The sequence below is a fragment of the Siphateles boraxobius genome, unplaced genomic scaffold, assembly GCF_051911475.1.
Source record: "Siphateles boraxobius isolate OS27281-9 unplaced genomic scaffold, OSU_SipBor_1 17, whole genome shotgun sequence".
Taxonomy (NCBI): domain Eukaryota; kingdom Metazoa; phylum Chordata; class Actinopteri; order Cypriniformes; family Leuciscidae; genus Siphateles; species Siphateles boraxobius.
In genome coordinates this window covers 9,841,854-9,867,480 of record NW_027508777.1, presented here as the reverse complement: position 1 = coordinate 9,867,480, position 25,627 = coordinate 9,841,854, and the positions used below count along the sequence as shown (strand labels likewise).

General features: G+C 35.5%; 1 protein-coding gene across 4 annotated transcripts in view; it reads left to right on the top strand.

Moving 5' to 3' along the window:
* The window catches only part of tmem131l (transmembrane 131 like), a 54,852-nt gene that overhangs the window by 16,908 nt on the left and 12,317 nt on the right, over nucleotides 1-25,627 (top strand). For 2 of the 4 annotated variants that reach the window (XM_077232402.1, XM_077232400.1), the window contains exons 4-15: nucleotides 4,633-4,704; nucleotides 10,409-10,532; nucleotides 10,663-10,779; nucleotides 12,757-12,861; nucleotides 16,343-16,420; nucleotides 18,992-19,142; nucleotides 21,638-21,696; nucleotides 21,797-21,902; nucleotides 22,016-22,118; nucleotides 22,902-23,046; nucleotides 23,530-23,700; nucleotides 24,629-24,695. In XM_077232402.1, the coding sequence (XP_077088517.1) occupies nucleotides 4,633-4,704; nucleotides 10,409-10,532; nucleotides 10,663-10,779; nucleotides 12,757-12,861; nucleotides 16,343-16,420; nucleotides 18,992-19,142; nucleotides 21,638-21,696; nucleotides 21,797-21,902; nucleotides 22,016-22,118; nucleotides 22,902-23,046; nucleotides 23,530-23,700; nucleotides 24,629-24,695 (1,298 nt within the window). The remainder of the gene's footprint in view (nucleotides 1-4,632; nucleotides 4,705-10,408; nucleotides 10,533-10,662; nucleotides 10,780-12,756; nucleotides 12,862-16,342; nucleotides 16,421-18,991; nucleotides 19,143-21,637; nucleotides 21,697-21,796; nucleotides 21,903-22,015; nucleotides 22,119-22,901; nucleotides 23,047-23,529; nucleotides 23,701-24,628; nucleotides 24,696-25,627) is intronic. The other 2 variants (XM_077232403.1, XM_077232401.1) reach the window with 1 other exon arrangement.

The window sequence follows — 25,627 nt, the reverse complement described above, 5'->3', positions numbered from 1 at the left end:
TGTAAAATTACAGTAAATACAGATCGTATTGTTACAAAATATTTGCATTTTTTTTTTAAAAACTGTTCTTTTGAGCTTTCTTTTCAAAGAATGAAAAAAAAGTAACAGTTTCCATAAAAATGTTAACCAGGACAACTGTTTCAACAAAATGTTTCTTGAGCAGCAAATCAGCATATTAGAATGATTTCTTAAGGATCATGTGACACAGAAGATTGAAGTAATAGATCTAAATGATCATTCATCTTTGCAATCACATGGATAAGTTACATTTTAAAATATATTTAAATAATTCAGTATTGCTGTTTTCTGTATTTTGATCAAATAAATGCAGCCTTGGTGAGCATAAGTGACCTTACTTTACCCAACCCCTTGATCTTTTAACAAATAAGAGGTCGCACACAACTCTGTGAATTTCACCATCTTCTCTAGAACGTGTCAATGAGCTCTCCGTTGATTGGCTTCTGCGACAACGCGTCATACAAGTTTCCTGCTCGAGTTGACATTGTTCAACTTGCGCAGAAGACTCATTTGAGGCGAATATCCCGTGTCCGTGGCAATCGCGCCCTATTTACGCAAATTTGCGTCTATTAGCATCTTTGTGATGACTTTGTATGTCAGGCTTGTCAGAAAGACTGAAAATAAAAGACGCTGCAGTGCCGCCTATATTGGATCTGACAGTAATGTCGCAACAAACAAGTCTGAGTGACAGTGTTTTTACCATGTGTCACATGCATCTTTCTCTGATACAGTTCGTTTGATATGTACTGAGTATTTATACTGTAGCGCCGCAGTCAAACTGTGAATAGTTGGGATTTGCTGTTCTTTCCTTTGCTTCAGCATTTATGGGGTTAATGCAGAGGATTCCCAGATACGGAACGTAGCACGTAGAGAACGATGCTTTTGCTATTGTTTTGATCTAAGCCATTCGCTGTAATCATTAAAAAAAGCGAGATCTTCTGTTTTGTCATCAATAAGACATTGCAACATGTTTAAATTGATTTAAAATACGACACTGTAAATGCACGCATTTAAAACTTTATCGTTAAGGATGAACGATGAATAGCATAAGTACGAAAGTGCTATAATTCATAAAAGTTTACATGAAACACCGCAAGTTATCATTTGTCAACTATAACTGTGATAACTTCAACTTTATTTGCCACAACTCATAAAGCATATGTAATATGCATAAATGTTTCACAGTTGTTTCAACTATGTAACGAGATATTTTTGAACACAGGAAGTTTTCAAAAACAATTCCACACCTGTAATGGCAGGGACGTTCAAAATTGAAAATAGCTTATTACTTCTAAGGATGGTTTTAATACCTGAGCAACACTATATGTGGACCTCAGAGTACATTGTAAACAAAATAAATGCAGTTCATGACCTCTTTAACTAGCCTACATGGTGTCATATTAACTAGTCAATAGCTACACAAATTAAAGTTGTTAGCTGTATATGTTTAATTCACTATAAAGAACCAATCCATAAGAGTCATTTTTTCAGGATTCAGACTACATTGGTTGCACTCTATTTTGAAGTCTTACTGTATGAGAACAGTTTACGAATTATTAAATGTTGGTATTTTTAAAGTAATGAAACCAGTTCTGAATAATAACCGTTTCTTAGTTCCCAACCATAAAAGAGAGGCATCACAAACAGTCAAGTGCCTTTCATACAAAAAACTGAAGAAATAAGCTCATTTGAAACTCTTACACTGTAGTTCCTGTTTCAGCATAGAAACCCATGTAATTAGTGCACTTGATAGCTGATCATCTGATGTTCATGCAAATCAATTTTTTGCTGTGCAATGATTCAGTGAATCTTTACTCACTCTCAGAGCCAGTGCACAGTGTTTCTGTTTTACCTCCAAGCAATATGTTCAGGGTACAAAATTATGACTTAGAGAACTTGATTGTGTTTTTGTTGACATTTCTTGACAGGATCATGCAATGTTTTGAGGGCTTTTTTTGCTGCTTTCAACACCCGTCAGCTGCCATTTGAAAACACAGCAGGCTGATGAAATTTTGGATATCTGGTATCAGATCTACCCGTACCCAGTGTCTTTTTATACACTCACTCAGTGATGGTTGTCTGAGCGACTTCAATTCTGTGTAGCCCAGAATTAAGATTAGGATGACTACCATAAAGGTTAATAATGTGAACATGTTTTACCAGTATGATAATGTCCAGACAGAGTATATGAGGCCCAGGAAACTGTGACCTTTCTTATTTTTTTAAAGTCAGTTTACATTTGATGCTCTTCCAGGTTCTCCAGGTTTGATTTACTTTGTTCATTTGCCTTTTATGGAGAACTTTGAAAGCTGTTCAGACTTATGAAACAAACCAACAATATGTTTATGTAGCATCAGAACCTCAGAGAACTTGTTTATAAGTTCTTTCCTGGAATTGGTACAGAAGTGATTCATACCTTGAGTTCTCCTCTTTCTTTTGGTAATCAGTTATGAAAGCCACTGATATGTGCGTCTTTATGTCAGAGTTCCCAGCTGTTGAAAGCCTGGACAAGACACGACAGTGTCGAGATGAAGGATTCCCCCATGACTCAACAGATGGTCTGTTCCACTCACCGAAACCTGCTAGAGCTCCAATTTTGGAACATTAAAAACAATAATTAGATAAAAGAGGGGTCAGGCATTGTATTAACAAGTGAGTAAATCTATAACTTTTTAAAGCTGGTTATGATAGATATTTGTGCAGTTCCTCAAGATGAGCTATTGCTTTTGGCTTTAAGTTTGCTAATTGTATTTTCAGGAATGGAAATCCATGTCGATAATGTCTGTTTTCAACCCTGTACACACACTGATGCAATGAGCATTTAACTTCAATTCCAATTCAAAAGCTTTTGATTATTTTGATTTTTAAATTGTTTTGATTTAGATTTGTGTAATTTGTCCTTTGAAGGATTCATTAAAGGAACCAACTCAAAAGACTCATTAGTTATAGGAATCAGGCTACTTGTGGTGTTTTGAATTCACTACAAGCAATCATGCGTCATTTGGTTATGAATCACACTACACTAGATATTATTTTGTTTTTTGAATGCAGCCTACAAGGACAACTTCAGACTCTATATGAGTGTTTTTTTTTTTGTCATGGTGCTAAAGATTCTGCAGTGGAGAAACCTCTAAATTTGGATATCATGATGATATTTGAAAGTGTGACAGTGATGACTGCATTTAAAAGCATATAAGCATAGAGTAGAAAGGATTTAGGATTTTAAGTGTCTATATCAATTAATCGAGTTTTTCATTTTACTAAACATAAGGACATGTTTATCATCACTACCAAAACTCGTTCAGCTTATTCATCTCAACTAACTGCAAAACTTCTTGGAACAATTTCATAGCTCTTTTTGTTTTCCCTTTTCATCTGCATTATTTGGTGTTTTCAGAGAAATGGTGCAATTTATTAAGTATTAGGAGAGTATAAACAATGGTGTTGATCATTTGGTCTGCTTTGCCATGCTGCCCACTTTAGCTTCCTGTTGTTTTTAGTTTCCTGTCACCCTTTTGCCACACATGTGTTGTATTTTTCATTATACTTCTCTGGTGTTTTATTATAGCTCACTTTGGAGTCAATAACTGATATAACTCAACTGATGGATGTTCATTTAGCTTTTCTCCATTTTTCTCTAATGTTCATACTAAATCACCCATCCTTCGGGGTAAGTCGTTAAACCGAGGTCCTGAATCTCTGTGGTCATTAAAAATCCCAGTAGGGGTGTAACCCTGGCATCCTGGCCAAATTTGCCCAGTGGCCTTTGTCCATATTGGCCTACAATCACTGGGCAAATTTGGCCAGGATGCCGGGGTTACACCCCTACTGGGATTTTACATGCATACATATACACTAATTGGCTTTATCACTCTGTCTCCTCTCCACCAGTAAGCTGGTGTGTGGTGGGTGTTCTGGCGCAATATGGCTGCCATCGCATCATCGAATTATGAATTTATTATATAATCATAATATTCTCTTGTATTGTAAATTGCAGTATAAGTGTTTCTCAGGAGGAATGAAGTCACTCCCTAAGACTGCCAACAAACGATGCTCTGTTTGTGGTTTTTTAACATTCATGCATGTGAAACGATGACATTGTGAGAAAAAGTAAAATCCCTTTCGCTTTGTCGAACTAGTAATCATCCAAGCAAAAAAATGAACAAAATTAGTTCTTAACGCTGATTTGAATAAGGGTTTTGCATCATGAGATCTGCATGATCTGAGGTTTAAAATGCTTGGTTACATAGTACTACATAATACTACATGGGCTACATAGTCATGTTGTTTTGATTTGTTCAAAATGTCACCACTTTTCAGCATATCGTATACATTTTCCCCACCATCCCCTGAGAGTAGCTCTTAAGCCGTCCTGGTGGATTGATTCTCTTGCTTTGTACTTTTCAAAAAATCTTTTTTTTTTTCTGTTTTCTTGTTTTTTATTTATATATGTAGGCCTAACTCTTGTATTTTTGTAATTCAGTTTTTGCCATGAAGATAGCCACAGATGTTTACATGGCATTAAATAAAACTATACTGATAATGTGATTACCTATTCATGTAAAAAGCATCAATCTGCATGGCATTCACATTTCTTTCTTTTCTCCTCCTCAGTTCCTCATTTTATGTGCAGGAGAGTGGGAGACAGCTCCAGTTTCAGCCGCCCACACTGGACTTCGGCCCACAGTAAGAGTTTTATATTTCATACATTTTACCCACAAATATCAGCATACACTTGGTCCATAATAGGCTTATAAAAATGTCAAAAATGACTTTTGTTTTTCAAACCATGGATATTTTTTATTTAAAAGAACTTGATATAAATAAAAAATATTTTTTTCTTTGATGTAAAATTTAAGTGTTTCTCAAATAAGTAAACGTTGTAAGTATTTCCCAAATAAGTAAACATTCCCCTAAAATGAAAATTAGCTGTGCAACAGTGTGCAGTTTTTTTGTTTCATTCGGAAAAACTTTGTTCATGTTTAAATGTGGAAGACTTTTTTTCAGTATTGTTGTGGACATCCAATGCGTGCGCATAGAAAAGGTGAATTTTATTGTAATAAGACCCATGCTGTTTTTTGTGAGGCGCACACATCCAAAGCGTGCACACACAAAGCTGCCTTTTTAAATAAAAGAATGAACGGTAATAAATAAATAACACGGTAGCATAGGCTATTTTTAATAACAGCATCACACATTTCAATAAACAAACAGTTTAAATAAAATTAAATGAATTCCCTTATATAGACTAAAACAAACTGTAATAGGTTAAATAGAACAATGTAACGGCTAGCGCAATTAGCGCAGCTCACATTTCAATAAACGTAACGTCCCAAAATCTCAAGTTTGAGTTTTAACAAGCTCATATGTTTCACAGAAGATTCATTTAGATTGATAATAACAGGTAAAAAGGCTAATATGTTTTGTTTCTGTTATTCTATTTTCTGCAATGTCAAAGCAACGCAGCTTTACCCAAAATACAAGCTCAGACATGCGCTTCTGTCCATACAAGCTCATGCAGGTGTGCGCCCTAGACAGAGAATACTCCAGTTGCAGGGAACACTTTAGTAGGCTAAGAAGAAGCAAATATATTTATTAAGTATAACGAGGTTGGGTTCTTTCAACTGTCCATCCTGTTAAAAATGGCTAGACTATATAAGATAATTGTAAAAAAAGAGTATTGTATTTCGCCAGATTTTATAGTATAAACATTTTCAAGTGCGAATGAGAACCGTTTCAAGGGGGATGCCAGGTGTGCGATGGAACAACAACAAAAAAAACGGAATATTTGAATCCCAAAATTGAAAATCGAATACCAACCCACCAAACGAATATTCCAATATTCGGGTCCAGCCCTACTGTGCATACATCCAAGGGTTTTTAATATGATTTTAACCCATTCAATCATGATTCAGATTCTTATCGATTCCAATAAGGTAAAAAAAAAAAAACACGTAGATATCATTCACATTTATTTTAAGTCTTATTGGAAAACATTTCATTGTAGCTGAATACCATGAACAAAAATCAACAGGCTAAAGAAGACTAACACAAGGAACTTTTGCCTGTTGATTTTTGTTCATGGTATTCAGCTACAATTAAATGTTTTGCAATAAGACTTAAAATTAATGTGAATGATATCTATGTTGTTGTTTTTTTACCTTATTGGGATCGATAAGAATCGGAAACAATAAGTAGAATCGGAATCGTTAAAATTCAAACGATACCCAACCCTAGTTAGGCTAGTTGTTTTTGCTATAGAATTTTTAAACCATAGGCAAAAGTTCCTTGTGTAAGTGTCCGTAAGCCTGTTTTACATATTACATGTTTTACATATTTACGTATTCATCTAACAATCACTCTCAGCAGTGCAGGTGGCGTTGGATATTCGATAACTAAGTATTTCGCTGGTCATGTATTTCAGACTTCGTTTTAACCCTGAACAAAAAAGAACTTCGCCATGAGTATATCGGGGCCTTTAATATAAATGTGCATAATAGCTTTCTTTCAAAAAATTCAAACAATACGCAACCTTTTACAGATGTGAAAAGGTGGCAGGGAAACAATCATGTTTTTCGCAGGAGAATATTGATTCATTGTAAAAGGCATGTTTTGGGTTAAATATAACTTATAAGCTTTATAGAATACAAAGATTTACAAAAAATATTAATCTGTATGTTGTGTATGATAATCTGTAATAATCTATTATGATGTGTAGAAATATTGGCTGTAACTAAGAATTTTAAAATTGGTTATTCTTTCAAAACCATGTGACATTCACTTATTTTGTAGAATGTTGCCTTCTAGACTTCCATTGCAAGTCCATTGCTATAAACATATATAGTTTTGTATTTAAAAATTAAGGTTTGAAAGTTATTTTATTTGTTAATAGTCAACTTACCACAAACGCTGTCCGTAAAGTCAAGATGGTATTTTAAAGTCTGCTCTATTTTAAAGCTGAACTTGGCTTGTGGTTGAACTCTGCAGACAGGATGACCAAATATGGCTGGAATTTCTTTTCTTCTGATGGAAGAACAGTGGCAGAGTTTGGAGTCGACTGAACTGATTCAATTTTGACCTTAAGAAATAACTACAGTTGGAAAAAGTTGTAGATGTACCAATGCTGATAGTCCCATTTGTTGGAGCATTACTTGAGGTTGTTAACTTTTATTAGGAGAACATAGAGCCAGATTTCACATCTATGTGTGCAACATTTTCTTGGTGTGATTAGATCTGCAACAACTAATAGATAAAATTGATAATTGTTAATGAAAATGCTTCTTTAATCTGTAGTAGTAGAAGCACACACACACACACACACACACACACACACACACACACACACACACACACACACACACACACACACACACACACACACACACACACACACACACAATCTAAAGGTGTTGGTCATGGCATATATATAAAGAAGGAAAAATAAACGTGCAACTTTTCCACAAATGCAAAGAATTTGAAAATGTTATGACATTCAAGGTGTTTCATATTGCCAGGACAGATCTAATGTTTTACTGTTATATTTTTATAATCTGAACATTTTAGTTTTTAATGAAGAAATGACTCATCCTAACAAGAAGTGTGTATTGTTGTTTAACTTGAAATACTTAGAACATGTGCTTACATGTGCACTCCTTTCTCTGTTGCTCTACTTATAAATGACAACTAATATAATAGGTTTATATGAACTATAATTGAAATCCTATGTGTAACACAAGTAATTATATAATATATTATCAGTAGTGTGAACTGTTAAATTTCTTATATTATATTTTTCCTCTTTCCACCTCTTAGCTAGCTTCATGTTCTTTTACTATTATTTATTCATATTATAGTAATTTTATATTGATTAATCAATTATCAAAATGCACCCTAAGGTACAATAAACATTTTTGATGTTGGGGAATCTTAACTGGGTCTTAAAGCAGTATTAGGGCCAAAACATACAGTGTTTTCATTATTTATGAAAACCTAACAACTTTGTATGTTTTGTAGGGCTGTAAATATTTGTCCATTTGATTCATGATTCTTTGGCATTACAAACATTGTATATGTGAGTGAATAGAGATGGAAAGGTTATAAAAAAAAAAATAATAATTCAGTATTTAATCAGTAACCTAATCTGAACATTACAGCCTGAAAGTAGTTATCCTCAGGTTTTCCTGAAGGCCAATATATAATGAAATGATTGGATGACTGGATGGATTGTGGTCTTCTGTATACAAAAAACATAAACATGTTCTCATTGTTTTCACATGTTATATTATAAAAAGTTTGTCTAATATTATTTATAATAAATAAATACTATATTTATATAATATAACTTATTGCCCCATATAAATGTAATGTGAATATTATAAAGTATTAAGCCTAAACTTGGCCACTGTTGCCAAACCAAATCATTATTATCTTTTGGTTTTAAATATCAAATTGATTTTTGTTCAGATATTTTGACACCAGCTACTCTAGATACACAGAGGTGTATTGCATAATAATGTTTCTTTGCACATGTATGCACAGGTAGGTCTACACCTTTTCCCCTATACTTGTTCCTGCAATGATGCAACACCAACTGCTGAATAACCAGAGAGAGAGAGACAAACATGCCCTTGTTTCACCCGGCTGCTAATTTCATCAGTGCTCCTGCACCACCATCTACATCTTATTATCTACCTTAAAAACACTCACACACACCCCTCATACTCCTATCACTGCTTCCATAAGGACACACATAGAGAGACAACAGCTTAGACTTGGAATGGCATTTCTCAGGCATTGTTACATGCATTATGTTGGTTTTCAACTTTGGTAACCTCTTGCAAACTATTACCCAATTCTTCTTTTTTATGACTGATAACCATTATGCACATAGCCGCAATAGATGCTATTTACTCTAAATGAAATAGTTAGCAAAAGTGTAAATAGAAGCTATTGCTATTTGCGCAGTGTAAACAGCATCTATGTTGCAACAAGTGTAAATAGTAGTTAGATACTATTTGTACCTCATCATTTTAGTACATTATAAAACAATATGCAAAGCATATAATTATATTTATTAAATAAATGCAACCTTATTAGGACAATAAGGCCTACACCTAACCCTACTGATAAACACTTTATTAATAAATAACCAGTAGGCACTTTAATTCCACTTTTCACATATTTACTTCATATTTATTGAAAATAAATGCCTTTCACTGCGACTGACAAATTACTGGCGTTTTTTTGTACTTTTATCTAGCTAGCCCAACCAGACTTTGGTGGGTGGAGTTAGTGTATTTAGTTTTTTTTTATTGTTTTAATTTCTTATTTTTATACAATAACTACTAAATGATCATACAACAACAACAACAATAATACGTTGTATAACGTAATAATTGTCAAACGTTAAAAATAAGTTATTATTATTGTTATTATTATTATAATTGTTGTTTATGCCATTATATTTCTAAATCATGCCATTGTTATTATAAATAGAACCAAAATAAATTTTTCGGTGATTCGCCGAAATTAATTTTTTACAGAAAAGATCTCCTTTAGCTAAAACCCCAAAACACTGTTTTGGTAATTACATCTGTGTAATCCAGCTTGGTATGCTAGTCAGGGTATCATCTTCTCATGGGATCAATTAAAACAGTTGTGCAGTTCTTTAGCAACTGTTCTTCCGCCACTCGATATTTTAGTTCTTTCTTTCTTTCTTCAATTTTAATATTTTTTTTATCTTTGTTTTTGCCTAAATTTCATATTTCTTACTTGATAATGTTTCTTATTTTAAAAGTTGAGTGATTTTCGATAATAAAGAACCGTTAACGGATTAGGTTGACAAGTTAATTAACTAGTCACACATTTGAACACATAAGATTCAATGCTGGTCTGATTGTATCTGGAGTCATTTTTAATTGGCCTCCGTGTTTCACATGCTGTTATTCACACAACTCTTTTGAAGCTGGCCTTTGACCACAGGAACATCATATCATAAAGAGCTGAGCTGCTAAGCTTTCTGTGGTTAGAATCAGCTTAGAAAGGTCAGCTCAAGTGTTTTAATATATCTGTGTGGCTTTGAATGACATTTACTTTCATCTTTGCTCAAGTGTTGTAATACTGAACCATTTTCATTGTGATGCTTTAGGGAAGCGTGCACTGTGCGAGTCAGCCGTTTCTGTCTGAAGACATAAAAAATGATCTCCTTTTGAACAAAGTTATGCTTCAAGGCAAGAATGTTCATATAAGTGTAACATTCCCTGACATATCAGTCATTTAGATCAGCTTTTCTGTTTCACATTGGTTGTGTTCTTCACAGTGACTTGAATGTGATTTGGGAGTCTATAATGCAGTATTTGGCTCTTTAACATGTGGATCTGTCATTCTGCAGGCCGGTGGGGCTGCCAAGAGCTGAAACCGTAAATATCCGAAATCCAAGCCCAGAGCTCCCAGTCTCTCTGCTCTCTGTGTTTACATCCAGCAGACATTTTCACATGCCTTCCTTCCACAGAAGGGTAAGTATGCACTCCATTTCACATTTGCTCTGCTCTCCCTCTCCTTCTACATAAATTGTCCCATATAAATGTAACCCAGTGTTTCTTGTCATTCAGTTTCTTGTAGATTGTATTTTCTTTTGTGTCACAGGTAATTCCACCCGGAGGGAGCGCACTTTTTAAAATAATTTTCCTCCCCACAGTGGAGGGCAATGAAGAAATCTCTTTATTTATTAACACATCAACCCATGGGGTGATATCATACCAGGCAAGTTGTATAGAACTAGCATTTCACGGTCACATTTACACACTTTTTAGAGGTTTCATATACACATCACATTTTACTAAGGCGCACATATGGGAGATATTCGTATTTTAAATAGGTTTATTTAGCTTGGCAGCAGTGCAAATGTAGCCGTTTGCATAAAATGACAGTTGTAAATGGTATTCCCACAGTTAGTGATCACTTAAGAATGTTTTGTTTTTCTCCCTCAACCATTGTGCACATTTCAGCCTATCATTTTGGGTGAAAATCACATGACAGACTGAAGCGGCACCTGGGACAATTTGCGTTAGCAAATTTTTGTCTGCCTTACTCCTAACATATTTTTTCAAATGTTTAAGATGTTTGTTGAATTTAAATAAATCAAGGTCACACTGTGACCAATGTGATACATGGTGATAAGCAACAAGCTTGATGGTACAGATTCCTTTGAAATAACCAGAATAGTGTGATACTGTATGACTGTCATCAAACAAATTCACCATAATCACCAAAGCAATCTGCACTGGCATATACAATGGAATTCAGGTCATGTAACATGCATTGCAAATGTCTTCTGTAGTCATGTTTTCATTATGAATACATTTCTGGTGATCTTTATATGAACAAAACTCTATTGAAATGCAGCTTACACTACTAGTCAAAAGTTTGGAAACACCTATTAAATCTTTATTATACTACCGTTCAAAAGTTTACGGGTGGTGGGATTTTTTTTATGGTTTTGACAGAAGTCTCTTATGCTCATTGAGGCAGCATTTATTTGATCAAAAGTACAGTAAAAAAAGTAATTTTGTAAAAAATAAAATTTTTAAATACATTTTTCCTAATTTCTATATATTTTAAAATGTAATTTAATCCTGTGATGGCTAAACTGAATATTTAACAGCCATTACTCCAGTCTTATTAATATTTTTGTAGAAACCGTGATGTAGATTTTTTTGGGATATCTGAGTAGAAAGTTCAAAAGAACAGCATTTTAAAATACAAATCTTTTGTAGTATTATTGTAGGGTGTTTTTACATCTAGTTGATTTGATTGGGAATGCGATCCACATCATAACACTCTGATTTCAAGCAAACTCTGGAACGGTTAGACTTTAGTGAGAATGCGATCCAATCCAACCACTTATTTGCTCACATATGACTTTAAAGGAATAGTTCTTCCTCAAAAAGACAATTTCCTGATTATTTACTCACCCCAAGGCCATTCAAGATGTATAAGACTTTCTTTCCTCGGTTGAAGAGAAATTCAGGTTTTGGAGGAAAATATTCCAGAAATTTCTCATCTAATGCAAGTGAATGGTGCCCAACGTAGATCATTTTTGACAGTCCAAAATCCATAATTAGGCAGCTTCAAAGGGCTCCACAAGAACCCAGCCGTCAAATAAGTGTCTAGCAAAACTGTCAGTCATTTTCAGGAAAAAAAGAAGAAAAAAAAAGATACACTGTACTTAACAACAAATGTTTTCCTGGGTCCAGCTTTGCGAAGCGCGTTCACAAGAAGGTCACGCGTGATGAAGGGGACAATTGTTTACAAGAGGGACTTCACATCCAGGATACACGAACGGATCATTTTAAACAATAAATTGAAACAAAATACCAATATACCATTTGTTTTGGACCGCACTCCTCCTCCACTGTAAAGGATTCTTGCATCACGCGAGAGGTCATAAATGTGCTTCGCATAGCTGGAGCATTTGTAGTTAAAAGTTGTTCAGTTTTTTTCCCTGAAAATGACTGATTGTTTTGCTTGAAAAGACCCTTGGAACCCTTTGATGCTGCCTAAATATGGATATATATATAAGCATTAACTAATTTTTAATTTGTCTACAAAACCTATTTCAAGCATTTAAGCATAACAATTTTTTTTTTTTTTTACTATTTACCCTCTATTTAATTTATTTAATTAGTTATGACACTATTCTTATATCATGTATATTCTGTTTCTTTCTCTCTCTCCTAGGTTTTTGGGGTTGGCGTCTATGGGGGATCAGTCAAGGACGTCCAAAGAAAAGATAGCATTCTGATATTTCCCCACATACAAAGCATTAATCTAACACAAACTCAGGTAAGCATCATGCATGCGGATATACTGTTTGTTTTGTTGTGAGCTTGCATGCACAGATGTTCCTTTTTTCTTTTTACTATCCTTTGTGCTGAGTGACACATGAGGTCTAGCGACAGCTGAGTGCTTCTGTCTCCTATTACTGTCATAGCCATTAACACACACGCATTCAGCATACATGGAAACTCAGGCAAACCCACATGACTAAAGTCCTCTCCTGTGTTGATGTTTTTTTTATGGCCAGCACAGAAAGCAAAAATGACTGCATTAGGGGCCGTTCACTCAGAACACATGTTTGCATTCCACTGTGCTTCTTTTCCATTCTTTTTTTCTGTAAACATTCGTGTTTGACCATTGCATTCACGTCTTTTGCAGAATCTCGTGCATGCCATTTTAAACATGCAGCGCTCAAGTCTTTTTGGGACAATTATGAAAGAGTTGGGTTTAGCAATTAGTATTATTTTTATTAAATGCATTTAATGTTTTTTTTAATATAATACTTTACCCATTTTTTATGCGACAAAAGATACATTTATCCCGGAACTGCCAAAACTTGCAGAACTAACTCGTGCCCGGGAGTTTAAAATAAATCATGGTTGATTTATGTTAAACGCTTTAATAAATCACTATCAAACCGGCATCACAAGACCACTGTATGTTTCTTCTCAGTGTTGATATTTGACAGGGGAAGATGATGTAGTCTGTTTTATCTCATACAGGTGTTCTGCTGTGTCTTAGCTCTCATAAACAAGTTTAAATATAGACTTGCTTCTGTTGTAGCGATCACATTTAAATTGAGCTGTATGTTTGGATGAAAACCACTGCAGTGTCTCATACTGAATATAAGTGGCTATTCCTCTTGAGATCCAGCTGACTGGTCTGGTGGGACAAAATGACTTCCATCCTAACCTAGAAACTCTTGATACCGGGAACAAAACCTGTATCCACATACTTCTCTCGACTAATTTCAGGCTTAAAGGAACACTCCACCGTTTTTTGAAATAAGGCTTATTCACCGTCTTTCCTACATTTAGATAGGTGGGCAAATGCATTTTTGTCTCAGTGCATGCATTGTTTTAGCTTGAGAGCACCGCCGCTAGCTTAGCTTAGCATAATGAATGGAATCCTTTGTTGCCAGATAGCATGTCGTGAGTAAAAGTGATATAATTATTTTTTTTAACTAATTAATTCTTGTGGCCTGCGTATTCACAAGTACAAATAGCAATGCAGATTAAGACTAGGCGATTTCCTAAGCAGATATTGACTTGGGACTATATTGGGGGAAGCACAGGCGAAGCACTGCAACTTGGGCGCAGAGATATCACGCAACACCTGAAATCCATCAACATACCGTGCATAACGTGACCTGCACCGAGTATCTTCGCTTTTAGATTGTGTTGAGTTTGAGAAGTTACAGCTACAGTTACAGCAAACATGGTAATTGCCTGAATAGCAAAAGGTTGTGAGAACAAGCAAAAGACATACACTCACACCACCAGTTTGTGTTGGCTCTCATCCTCACGTTCTCGGTCTGTTGAGGGATTGCAACCTCCTCCTGTCTTTCTATATCCAAAGCATGCAGCTCCTCTTCTGAAAACTCTGGTTCATAGAGGTATGGTTCTGGATCTTGACTGTCTGAGAAGTCACCCTCTTCGTCTCTCAAAAAATCTGCCATGTTCATCATCGCCATTCAGTATGACTACTGTAGGAAAAATAGCCAGCTACTATTCACACCGGTATGTTGACGGAAGTTGTGGGATTTCAGGTGTTGCGTGATATCTCTGCGCCCAAGTTGCAGTGCTTCACCTGTGCTTCCCCTCAATAAAGTCCCTAGTCAATATCTGCTTAGGAAATCGCCTAGTCTTAATCTGCATTGCTATTTGTACTCGTTGTGAATGCGCAGTCCACAAGAATTTATTTTAATGTTTTTTTATCACTTTTACTCATGCTATCGGGCAACAAAGGATTCCATTCATTATGCTAAGCTAAGCTAGTGGCGGTGCTGCCAAACTAAAACAATGCAGACAAAAATGCGTTTGCCCACCTATCTAAATGTAGGAAAGACGTTGAATAAGCCCTATTTCAAAAAACTGTGGAGTGTTCCTTTAATGTGATCATGTGTGGTGCGACTCAAGCTGTTGGTTCTACCGGATTAGCTTAAAGTGATTACAACCAGATACAGTACATTATTGAGGAGAGATGATGTAAACCTGCTGTTCATTTGTAATTGAACTAAGTGCTTTCAGCTGACATTTCAAGATACTCTAGTATGTGTTGAATTTACCAACTAGAAACAACTGATAAGAGTAGGAGATGTTTCACCGATCGACAGCTGCTGAAATCTTGACACTCCTGTAAGAATGGTGCTCAATTAAACCGGTTCTTCTGACATTTCGCTGTCATATTGCAGTGCAATGATTTTTCACCATGGACAATCAGTGTCTTGCTGTAGTGCTTGTAAAATGTGCATGAACTTTTTACAGGGATAAGCCCCCTCGAGCTACTTGGTGTTAAAATATAGTTTGCTGTGTCATCATAAATTTACTCTCATGTCTTTCCAAACCTGCATGAATTTCTTTCTTCCTTGTGACACAAAAGTAGAAGCTCATTTCCATACATTAAAAGTAATGGTGAAAAGGTTGCCATATTAAAAAAAAAAGGACAAAAAGCACAGCAATGAAAATGAAAAAACTTTTCAGCCTTATACAACTACACAAATCAGATTTTCAGCTAATAAAGACTTATATTTCAGTCTTCAGAAGACTTACAATATGGCACACAAATAATATGCAGTTGACTATTTTTATGTTGCTTTATTAGACCTTTGTTGTCATATTTGGAGCTTGACTAGTCCCTAGTCAGCATCTACTTTCATTATATGTAAAAAAAAAAAAGTAAAAACATTTTGTACTGGTTTGGTATGGCATGATGTTGATTAAATGACAAAATTTACTTTTTTTGTTGGTGCCCACAGGCACAAAGGTGATGAGTTTGTCCCACATTCAAATCCCTTAAATTTAAATAATACGGAAAATCTGTTGAATAGTCACTTGGTAAGCCACTAGCTTTAGAATGTACAATGTTATAAGCAAAGATGACTACCTGACTTTTAAAGAGGTGGTTTTGAATGTATAGAATTATTCATGTTGCCTGAAGAGGTGGAGGAACTGAAAGTTAACAACTTCAATGGAGAACACACAAAAAATGAACAAAAAAGCTGCACTTGGCCCCTGAAGATGCATTCACTACCTTATTTAGAATAATCTACTCTTAAGACACTTTCTTTGTTCACTATTGAAACTGCCACACAGAAATTGTGTATCAATGGAGTTATGCTTGTGTTTTGTAATGTATTGTAAGTTGCTACAGATGAAAGTGTCTGCTAAATAATGTAAATGTAAATGACGTTTAGATGATTTGATATAACCTAAAAAGCCCTTCTGAGCTGATGAATTTGAATGTTCTTTTTCTTTTGCTCCTGCAGGAAGATGCTTCTAATATAACAATTTTAGGTCTGCTGCTTGACTGCAGTTTACCAAAAACGTTCTACAATCAGCCCCAGGTATGAATGTTACATTTACTAACCATTGGAATATTCTGTAACTCTTATTGAGATAAGGTCATTGTGTGATTTGAACTTGATCTTTCAGCTAAGTATTAAGCTTAGTTCTTGACTCTACATTGTTAATGTGTGAAGTAATCCCAGTTTCAGGAACTGTTTTAAGGCCTGCATTTGAACGCCATCAATGCAACAGTTTTTTTATGGAGAGGTGTTCTAATTTCTGCCAAGTAAACTACAAGTAAACAAAGAATTTTTTTAATGTGAGAGACCACAAACATGACGATATGAAATTATAGATTTAACCGTTTTGTTCCTCTAGTGTATGGGGTGCCGCAATGTGACCAGTAAAGCACATCACACACTTGCAGATTCCATTCACAAACAACCAGAGTCCCGCTTGTGAACACGGGAAATCTAGCAAAATCTCTCGCATCAAACATGACTTTAAAGTAAACAAACATGGCAGACGACCGGCAAGAATAAATGGTGCTTCTAGTGTATGGACTGCTTTTTACAGAAAATTTGCAGAAAAAAAAGAAAAATGTTTAGATGAAGTCGTGGAGAAAGTGTGAACTTTCTGGACTTTACATGTTACAGTGTGAGTTGGAGGCGTGTCTTCTGTCAGCTCGCTTTCTGATTGGCTGTTGTTTTGTTTCACGTGATGATCTCCAGAGCATGTGTGTGTTTGTCCGTGGGGTTCCTTCAACACAACAGGATTTCTGATCGTAAATATTCAACATGTTCCTCCGACTTTCTTCCAAGCAGATTCAGTCACTCTTAACACACCTCAGACAACATTAAAATCTGATAAGACAATATGTAGAACCATTAAGATAAACAGGACTTTTCCTAGTATTGTTAAAAGGGGAAAAATAAGTCCAAAATCAACCTGAATATCTTGGTAGTGTGTGGAGGGCTTAAAGGAGAACTCCGGGCAATTTTTAAGTTAATCTTGATCGTTAGACCTTTGTGAGTACTGACTATAGAAAAAAAAACGAACCGTATTGGTGCTTGCTACGCGGAGCTGCGACCGCGAATGCCCAGAGCTCCCACCCAGCTGAAACGGCAGCTATGGGGGCATCGACATAAAGAGCGTTTTTGAGCCTCTTAACAGACACAAAATGCAATTAAAATGTCTGTCCAACATGAACAGGGACCCTACATGTGAACAAGATGCGTTTAGCAACTTAGCCATTGTTTCAACTCACCTAAATAGTCTTTTAGACGGCAAGCTGTAGTCTCGCGCTGCAGTCCCGTGCTGTAGCCGGAAAAGGTAAACAATGTCCAGGTGGGAGGAGGGTTGATCATGTGCGACGAGTCTTCGTACATGGAATGGCATTTTTCTTCAAACGGCCCCGCTGTGTTGAGTGTGTGTAGTCATCCTTGTCAAAGTGTTCGCTGCAAATGCGGTAATCTTTAGCGCGTAGTACTTCTACGGGAGTTTGCACATCAAGTTGAAATACAACTAGCCACAAACTGCAGAATCTCGAGGTCATGGAAAGGAAGACGATGAAAATTTAAGCTCTTATATTTTCGCATTCTGTTGTCACAATTCGGAAAGGCACAAAGACGAACCATTTCTTCTTCACTTGTAAGCAACTCTGATCATAACTCGTCGCACATGATCAACGCTCCTCCCACCTGGATATTGTTTACCTTTTCCGGCTACAGCAAGGGACTGCAGCACGAGACTACAGCTTGCCGTCTAAAAGACTATTTAGGTGAGTTGAAACAATGGCTAAGTTGCTAAACGCATATTGTTCACATGTAGGGTCCCTGTTCATGTTGGACAGACATTTTAATTGCATTTTGTGTCTGTTAAGAGGTTCAAAAACGCTCTTTATGTCGATGCCCCCATAGCTGCCCCCATAGCTGGGTGGGAGCTCTGGGCATTCGCGGTCGCAGCTCCGCGTAGCAAGCACCAATCCGGTTCGTTTTTTTTTCTATAGTCAGTACTCACAAAGGTCAAACGATCAAGATTAACTTAAAAATTGCCCGGAGTTCTCCTTTAAGCATCAGTGAATAATCAGGAACCGAATGCAAATTACCTTTCCAGCTTCTGTTAGTAGCATAAAACCAACAAAATATCCAGAAAGTAATAAAAGCTCATGTCCGATCCTGACACCCTATATCGTCGTTTTTCTGTCAAGGCCAGAATAAATTTATTTTTTATTTACTATTTTTATCATAACCGTATTGTACACAGAAACAACATCACCATGAGTTTCCCATTGTAAGTTTGAATGCAGGAGGGAAAAGTCCTGGAGCAACATGTCAGAATACAACTAACATATTTCAGTAGAGAGTTGATGGGGCTGTTAACAGCAGTCCACTCAAAGAAAACATGCACACAGAAATATAATTCATTTTAAATCATGCTTGCACCTAAACTCATGTAGTGAGTTGACAGCTTTAGCTGCATTTGTTTACAAGTTATCTGGTGATTGAATATTCAGACAGGGCAGATCTTTAGTTGGAACGCTTTGCATTCCTGTTATTTGTGTTGATGGGTGTGTAGCATGTCGATGAAATATGTGCCTACACCCTTTACGTTTCTCTCTCTCCTCACAGGGTTGGTGTTTAGTATCTGAAGGGGGCAGAATTGCACTTCAGATCAGTCTTTCTGAAAGAGGGGAAAGGCCGACCCACCTGGACAAACTCAAGCCATATGTGCTGGAGAATATTGTGGTGCTGCTGGTCCTCCCATCACCAGATGCTGTCTGTATGTCAATTTGTCGTTTTATTTTATCCATTTATATATATATACATATATATATTATTTTTTTCAGTTCGCACTTTTGGATTCTAAACCCATATTTGTTGTCTGCTGCAGTTACTTGAAGTTCTTGACTTGATTTTTGACTCAAATCGTCCTAGTGATATTTAAAGTGCACTTTTTATTAGCGTTTCCCTGGCTTTATTTTTGGCTTTTGTTTATTTATCCGAGTGGTATTTGACTTTATTTTTTACACCAATCAGCATTTTTTTATCTTGTGTTATGATTCTCATTCTAAACACGCCAATAAAATGGAAATTATTGGATTGTGTCCAAATACATTTACGGTGTCCATGGGCATTTAGTGGTGTGGCCACTGTCCACTGTGTTTCCCCGCTCCCCATTTAAGGTCTGTGTGATTTTACTCCTTTTCCATTCACACTCCTTTGTCTGGACTGCTGAATCGCACCTGTGGGTTTGTAGGGCCCTTAGGTGATCATAAAAATGCACACAAAGGGTGTACAAATGTGTAAAAAACATTCTTAGAACCACAAGAATATAAGATTTTTTTTCTTTTTAAGAGAAAGCACAAGAATATCATGCTCTACATAACTATAGTGTGTGTAATTGGGTAGTTAATACAAAAGATTTAATGTAAACAAACAACAATTGAGGCAGACATATATGCAAAAGCGAATAGGCCTTTAAGGTTTTGTTTTCCAAATTCAATCATTATGGCTGACTCTTTAAAATAAGGTCAGCGATACATGGGAACAATGATAATAAAATTATTCAACTACTGTCAACTACAGCTGTATGTTTCTCACTTCTGTTATAGTGTGTGAGAAATATTCGGTCCAAAAGTGAAATCGTGCATTGTTGACCAAATATTTCATTGCCTGTTCATGTGATCTGAACATGGCCACCCCCATGATGGGGAACCCACTCTGTGTAAAATTAAACAGCTTTTTTTTAATAGGAGTTCACCTTCTATGTGATTGTACATTTATAAAAGTAGTTGTCCGACTTAATATTATTTACTTCTTTACATCTAAACCTTTTTTCCTGATTACACCGTATTCCTTGATTTCAAGAATCAGTGGACTTGCATTACGCCACCATGTTTGTTGCATTAATGGATGATGATCTGATTATCTGCTGATGTATGACTATATTACTGTCCCGGTTTATATAAGTGTCTTTATCTACTATGTACTTGCCTTTCTTTTTTTTTTTTTACAATCTACACTACCATTCAAAAGTTTAATTATAAAAATTACAAAAGATAATTATACTTGCATAAAGTACAGCGAAGATCCCTTAAATTGATCAAAAGTGACAGTAAAGACTTTTACAATGTTTACAAATTATTTCTGGTTCAAATAAATGTGCTTTTGAACTTTGTTCATTAAAAAATCCTGGAGAAAAATGTATCATGGTTTCCAAAAAAATATTAAGCAGCACAACATTGATAATGACAAGAAATCTTTCTTTAGCACCAAATCAGTATGACTACTAAAGAATAATGTGACTGATGACTGGAGTAATGGCTGCTGAAAAATCAGCTTTTCCATTACAGAAATAAATGTTAATATATATTAAAACAATATATTAAATTGTAATAATATTAAACAATATTAATGGTTTTACTTTATTTATTTTGATCAAATATATGCAGCCTGGGTGAGCATTAGAGACTTCTTTCAAAAACAACAAAAAAATCTCTTACTGACCCTAAACTTTTGAGTGCTAGTGTATATGCATTTGAATTTTATTGCATGTACTTAATGGCATTATTGTACTTTCCACTGGAAATATGGTTTTTAGTTTGCATCCTGTTGTATGTAGTAACATACCATTGAATTATTGAAAATGAATGCACACTCTGAGGTGACAATGTAGCCACAATGTTTCTGCATTCATTTTCAGCAATTGAATAAACTAATGAGTCAGTTATTCCGTTTATACCACAGATGTGGAAAAAACAAATATCACCTGTATCCTTGTCATAGATTTCATCTCTGGTTTCAAAATCCATTAACCCACATCAATAAACTGTTAGATGTGAGCATTAACCCCATTTCACTTCCCATGATTAAATATAGCAATATTTTTGTTAAGATTATCTTTGGATCTGATGCATGTCACCTTTAGGGATGAATAAATTAATATCATTTAGAATTAAATTACAGATTGATTTTAGTGAATAAATAAATAATCGTCAAGACAAATTCCACCCCGAAATGACCTGGGGGAAAGTGTGTCATTTAAGCTCAGCTAATGGGAAAGAAGGGAACCATTACTTCCTAGATCATGGGTTACACCTACCTGGATTTGAAACTTTTTCACCTACCTGGATTTTTTTTTTCCCAGCTACTTAGCCACCACCGCCCAAAAAATAACTTTCCTTGGTGTCACAGCACCACCTTGTGGCTTTGCCTGTAAATTATCTTTTCCAAGTATGTTCAGGTATATTGTATAACTATATTTTTAATCCACAGCAGATCCCAGAATAGGAGTGTTCATGTTGAACTCAGGGGTTAAAAAGCTCTTTGTTAAGGTATGTGTGGTGAGAATAAAATTTTGTTGTGGTTAATTTTGCATATAATCAGATAACATTTATAATGTAATTATAACATAACATCTTGTGTCTTTTTAAGGAGATCCAGCTCTTGTCAAGGACGGACAGCAGCGTAGAACTCACTGAACTGCTTCTCCAGCCGTCCACTTCTAACTTCACTCAAGTGGCTTCACTTTTCTGTAGACGTCAGTACTTTACTGTCAGCCTACATTTCTTGTGTGTATTCTAATAGTTCACAATGGACATGCTATTATGTTAGCCATGTTTATTTGGTTCTCTTTTCATTTTCTTTTTTAAGGCTCTTTGTCAGCTAAAAGTAAAAGGTGTCAAAGTCAGTTCGGCCTGCAAATATTAGCAAACAGAACACTGAATTTGTATCCACTGCTGGAAAGCACACACAGGTAAAGATTTCTATGTTAACAGCGTTTTTACTGTAAATGAAATTAATGCTTTAATCATTAGCATTATCTGAAGTTAAATAAAATGAAATACATTTTGGCCAAGAATGAAAATGATTTTAAATTCTAAACTAGCACTGCATTGTTTTGCACGTTTTAATGATTGTAACATTAATAATTTTATATGTACACTACTGTTCAAACATTTGGGGTCATGGAGATTTTTTGTTGTTGTTATTTATTTTAAGTAAATTAATACATTTATTCTGCAAGGATGCATTAAATTGATTTAAAAATTACCATAAAGACTTGTCTTTTATAATGTTACAAAATATTTATTTGTCAAAAAATGCTGTTTGGTTCAGTTTTTTTAATTTTTTTATCAGTTTCCACAAAAATATTAAGCAGCAACTATTTTTAACATTGATAAAAATTATAAATGTTACCCTGGCACCAAATCAGCATATTAGAATGATTTCTGATTCAGCTTTGCCTTTACAGGAATAAATTGCATTTGAAAATATATTAAAATAGAAATAGTCATAATAAATGACAATATTATAAATTGTCATAATATTTCACATTATTACTGTCCTGACTAATTTTATAGCTTTGGAGAACATAAGAAACTACTTTCAAAAACATAAAAAAAGGATACCGACCCCAAACTTTTAAATGGTAGTGTACTTCCTTCACCTCTGTGACACAGTAAATGCTGTGTTCATGCTTTTTGATGCAGTTCTTAGTCACGTTTGTTACAGAGTTGTTCCTCTCTGTGTGTTTCAGATGGTCGGACTCTGAGCTGAGTTCTTTAGTTCAGGTCAGACAGAAGGAGGGGCGATCAAAGCATGTCGAGCTTTGGCTGTCCAACCCATTCCCCTTCACCTTCAGAATCACTAACATCTTTCTTTCCCAGCATAAACTCTTTAAGGTAATTCTCACCTGAACACCAGAGACTTAAATGTGCAGTGACCACATTCTTTCGAGACTATATTGTGGAAGTTCTGCCTATTCTGCTGGGAAATAGAGGGATTGAGAAGTTGGTGGGTCAATGACTCATTTAACTTTATATTCACTTCCATATACATTTGGTTTTTGAGGTTTATATTCAAAGCTAATGTCATATAGTAGGACACTGTTTGTGGACAAAGGCTTTTTTTTCTCTTGCTATCGCCGTGTATAGAACATGTGCAACTGACCATGTGATCCAAGACTGGTCAAAAAAAAAGACTCAAGATGTCGACTAGTGGCAGAGCTATTATCAACTAGTCAACGTAGCGCTTACAATACACATTAAAGGGTAGATTAGACTCATTCATTTGAATTACACAGAAATCAAGCTCACAAAAATAGGATATTTGTCAAAAAGTTAACACTGCAGTTTAATGATGGTGTAAGTTTTCCCATCTTATAGATTGTAAATTTTACAAAGTCCATGGAAGTGAGTCCTGGTAGCTGGAAGCTTCTGTCTCTTCAGCTACTCAGCAAATCTTTACCCATCGACCTCAGAACCACAATTACCCTGACAACCAGTGTGGGCGTCCCACTGGAGCTTCACCTCCAGACAGATTCTTCTGCCTCAAAGGTAAAGCTTGACTACATCAGCATGAACACACATTTAAAGGAATAGTTCACCCAAAAATGAAAATTCTGTCATTAAGTACTTACCCTAATGTCGTTCCAAACCCGTAAGACCTTCGATCGTCTGCAGAATACAAATGAAGATCTTTTTGGTGAAATCTGAGAGCTTTCTGTCCCTCTGTTGACAGCTACGCAACTACCACCTTGACGCCTCAAAAAGTTCATAAAGTGAGATTGTAAAACTAACCCAACCCAGATTTTCTTAGTTTTTCTTATATGATAATTTCAGCTTTTATTCCCATATAAACATTGATCAGCGAACATAAACAGATGCTCAACCGAAGTTGCTTGACACGCGAGAACAAACCTCACTGGTTCTTGCGGAAGCTCAAAGGTGCTGCGTAACATGAGATCAACCTAATTGGTTCTCGCAACTCATGCAAACATGCTTGCGCTTCTGTTGACCACAGCTGTTCGGTTTATATGTAAATAAAAGCTTAAATTCAATCATATAAAGTGTTTGTGCCTCAAGAAAATTAGTACTAAACCACTCAATTAATTTGGATTAGTTTTATGATCTCTTTATAAACCTTTTGAAATGTCAAAGTGTCAAGTTGCGTTGCTGTCAACGGAGGGACAGAAAGATTTCATCAAAAAGATCTTCATATGTGTTCCAAAGATAAACGAAAGTCTTACTGGTTTGAAACGACATGAGTAATTAATGACAGAAATTTCATTTTTGGGTGAACTATCCCTTTATATAAGCATATATATGCTTCCAAACGGAGAGATAAGGTTCTTGTTGTGTTGACAGAAAACTGATGAGGGTTTTGAAAAGCGAATGTATGTTTATGCTAAATAATATTACTTGGGGTCATATACATGAATGAATTTCTTTTGCCAAACTTTGCTCCCTTTTGCCTGAATTGCAGGGAGATGTTATGTTTGAGGCTGCTGAGGAGTGTGAACAGCTCTGTCCTCTTCATATGTCCCGAGCAGGTGAGACAAACACAACTGGACACATTTTTCTGAGTAACTAAAATAATAATATCCACAAGTTTTAGCAGCTGAATGTTCCTCAAAGTTCCCATGCCTTTTACCCAGTGACTCTTCCAGCTGATCATGATTTACTGGATAAGGATTGAGGATAAATATTGTGTTAAATATTTCTTCCTGATAAACTATTTTAGAGATTTGCATAAATAGTATAACTTTTTCTCATTATAAAGTGCCAATGGAATTAAAAAATTAGGCCACTTCATATATCTAGGTTTTCATATATCTAGTTTCAAAGGAAACAAAAAGTTGAGGGTGTAAATTTAAATAAGAAATATTTAGATTTTTACAGGGCTCTCAAGTTTTATCAAAAGTTTAGAGTGAGATTTAGGGGAGGAGCCACCCAAATATTTGCAGCAGCGGTCCCTCGACCCAACCAAATTCGCTTCAATTTTTTCTAGCAGTTCAATTTTGCTTATTGTTCATAATTGACCAGCACAAATGGAAATTATAACAATTGTTAAATCTGATAAAAAAGACAAATTCATCCAAATAAAATAAATAGTTATAATTAAAAAAATACAAATTTATTGAAAAATAAAAATAAATTTGACCCCAAACAAGCCAACTGAACATCAGTGCTCAATGTACATAACATTGTATCATAACAACTTGCCCTGAGCATGTATGTCAAGACCCAAACCGGTCACCTTTACAGGGGTCATCGGATGCCCATTTTCCACAAGTTGGTATGATTATTTTGGGTCTTCATGTTAAGTTTGTAACATACTTTGGTTAAAATTTCTCAATGGTCGTGTAAAACAACACCCTTTTTACCTCTTCAAAAACAGCTCTGTTCACAGTGACCCGTTTCGGTGCATGTCTCTTTAAATGATAATGAGCAACAACTTTTTGGCTTTTTGAGGATTAAAAAA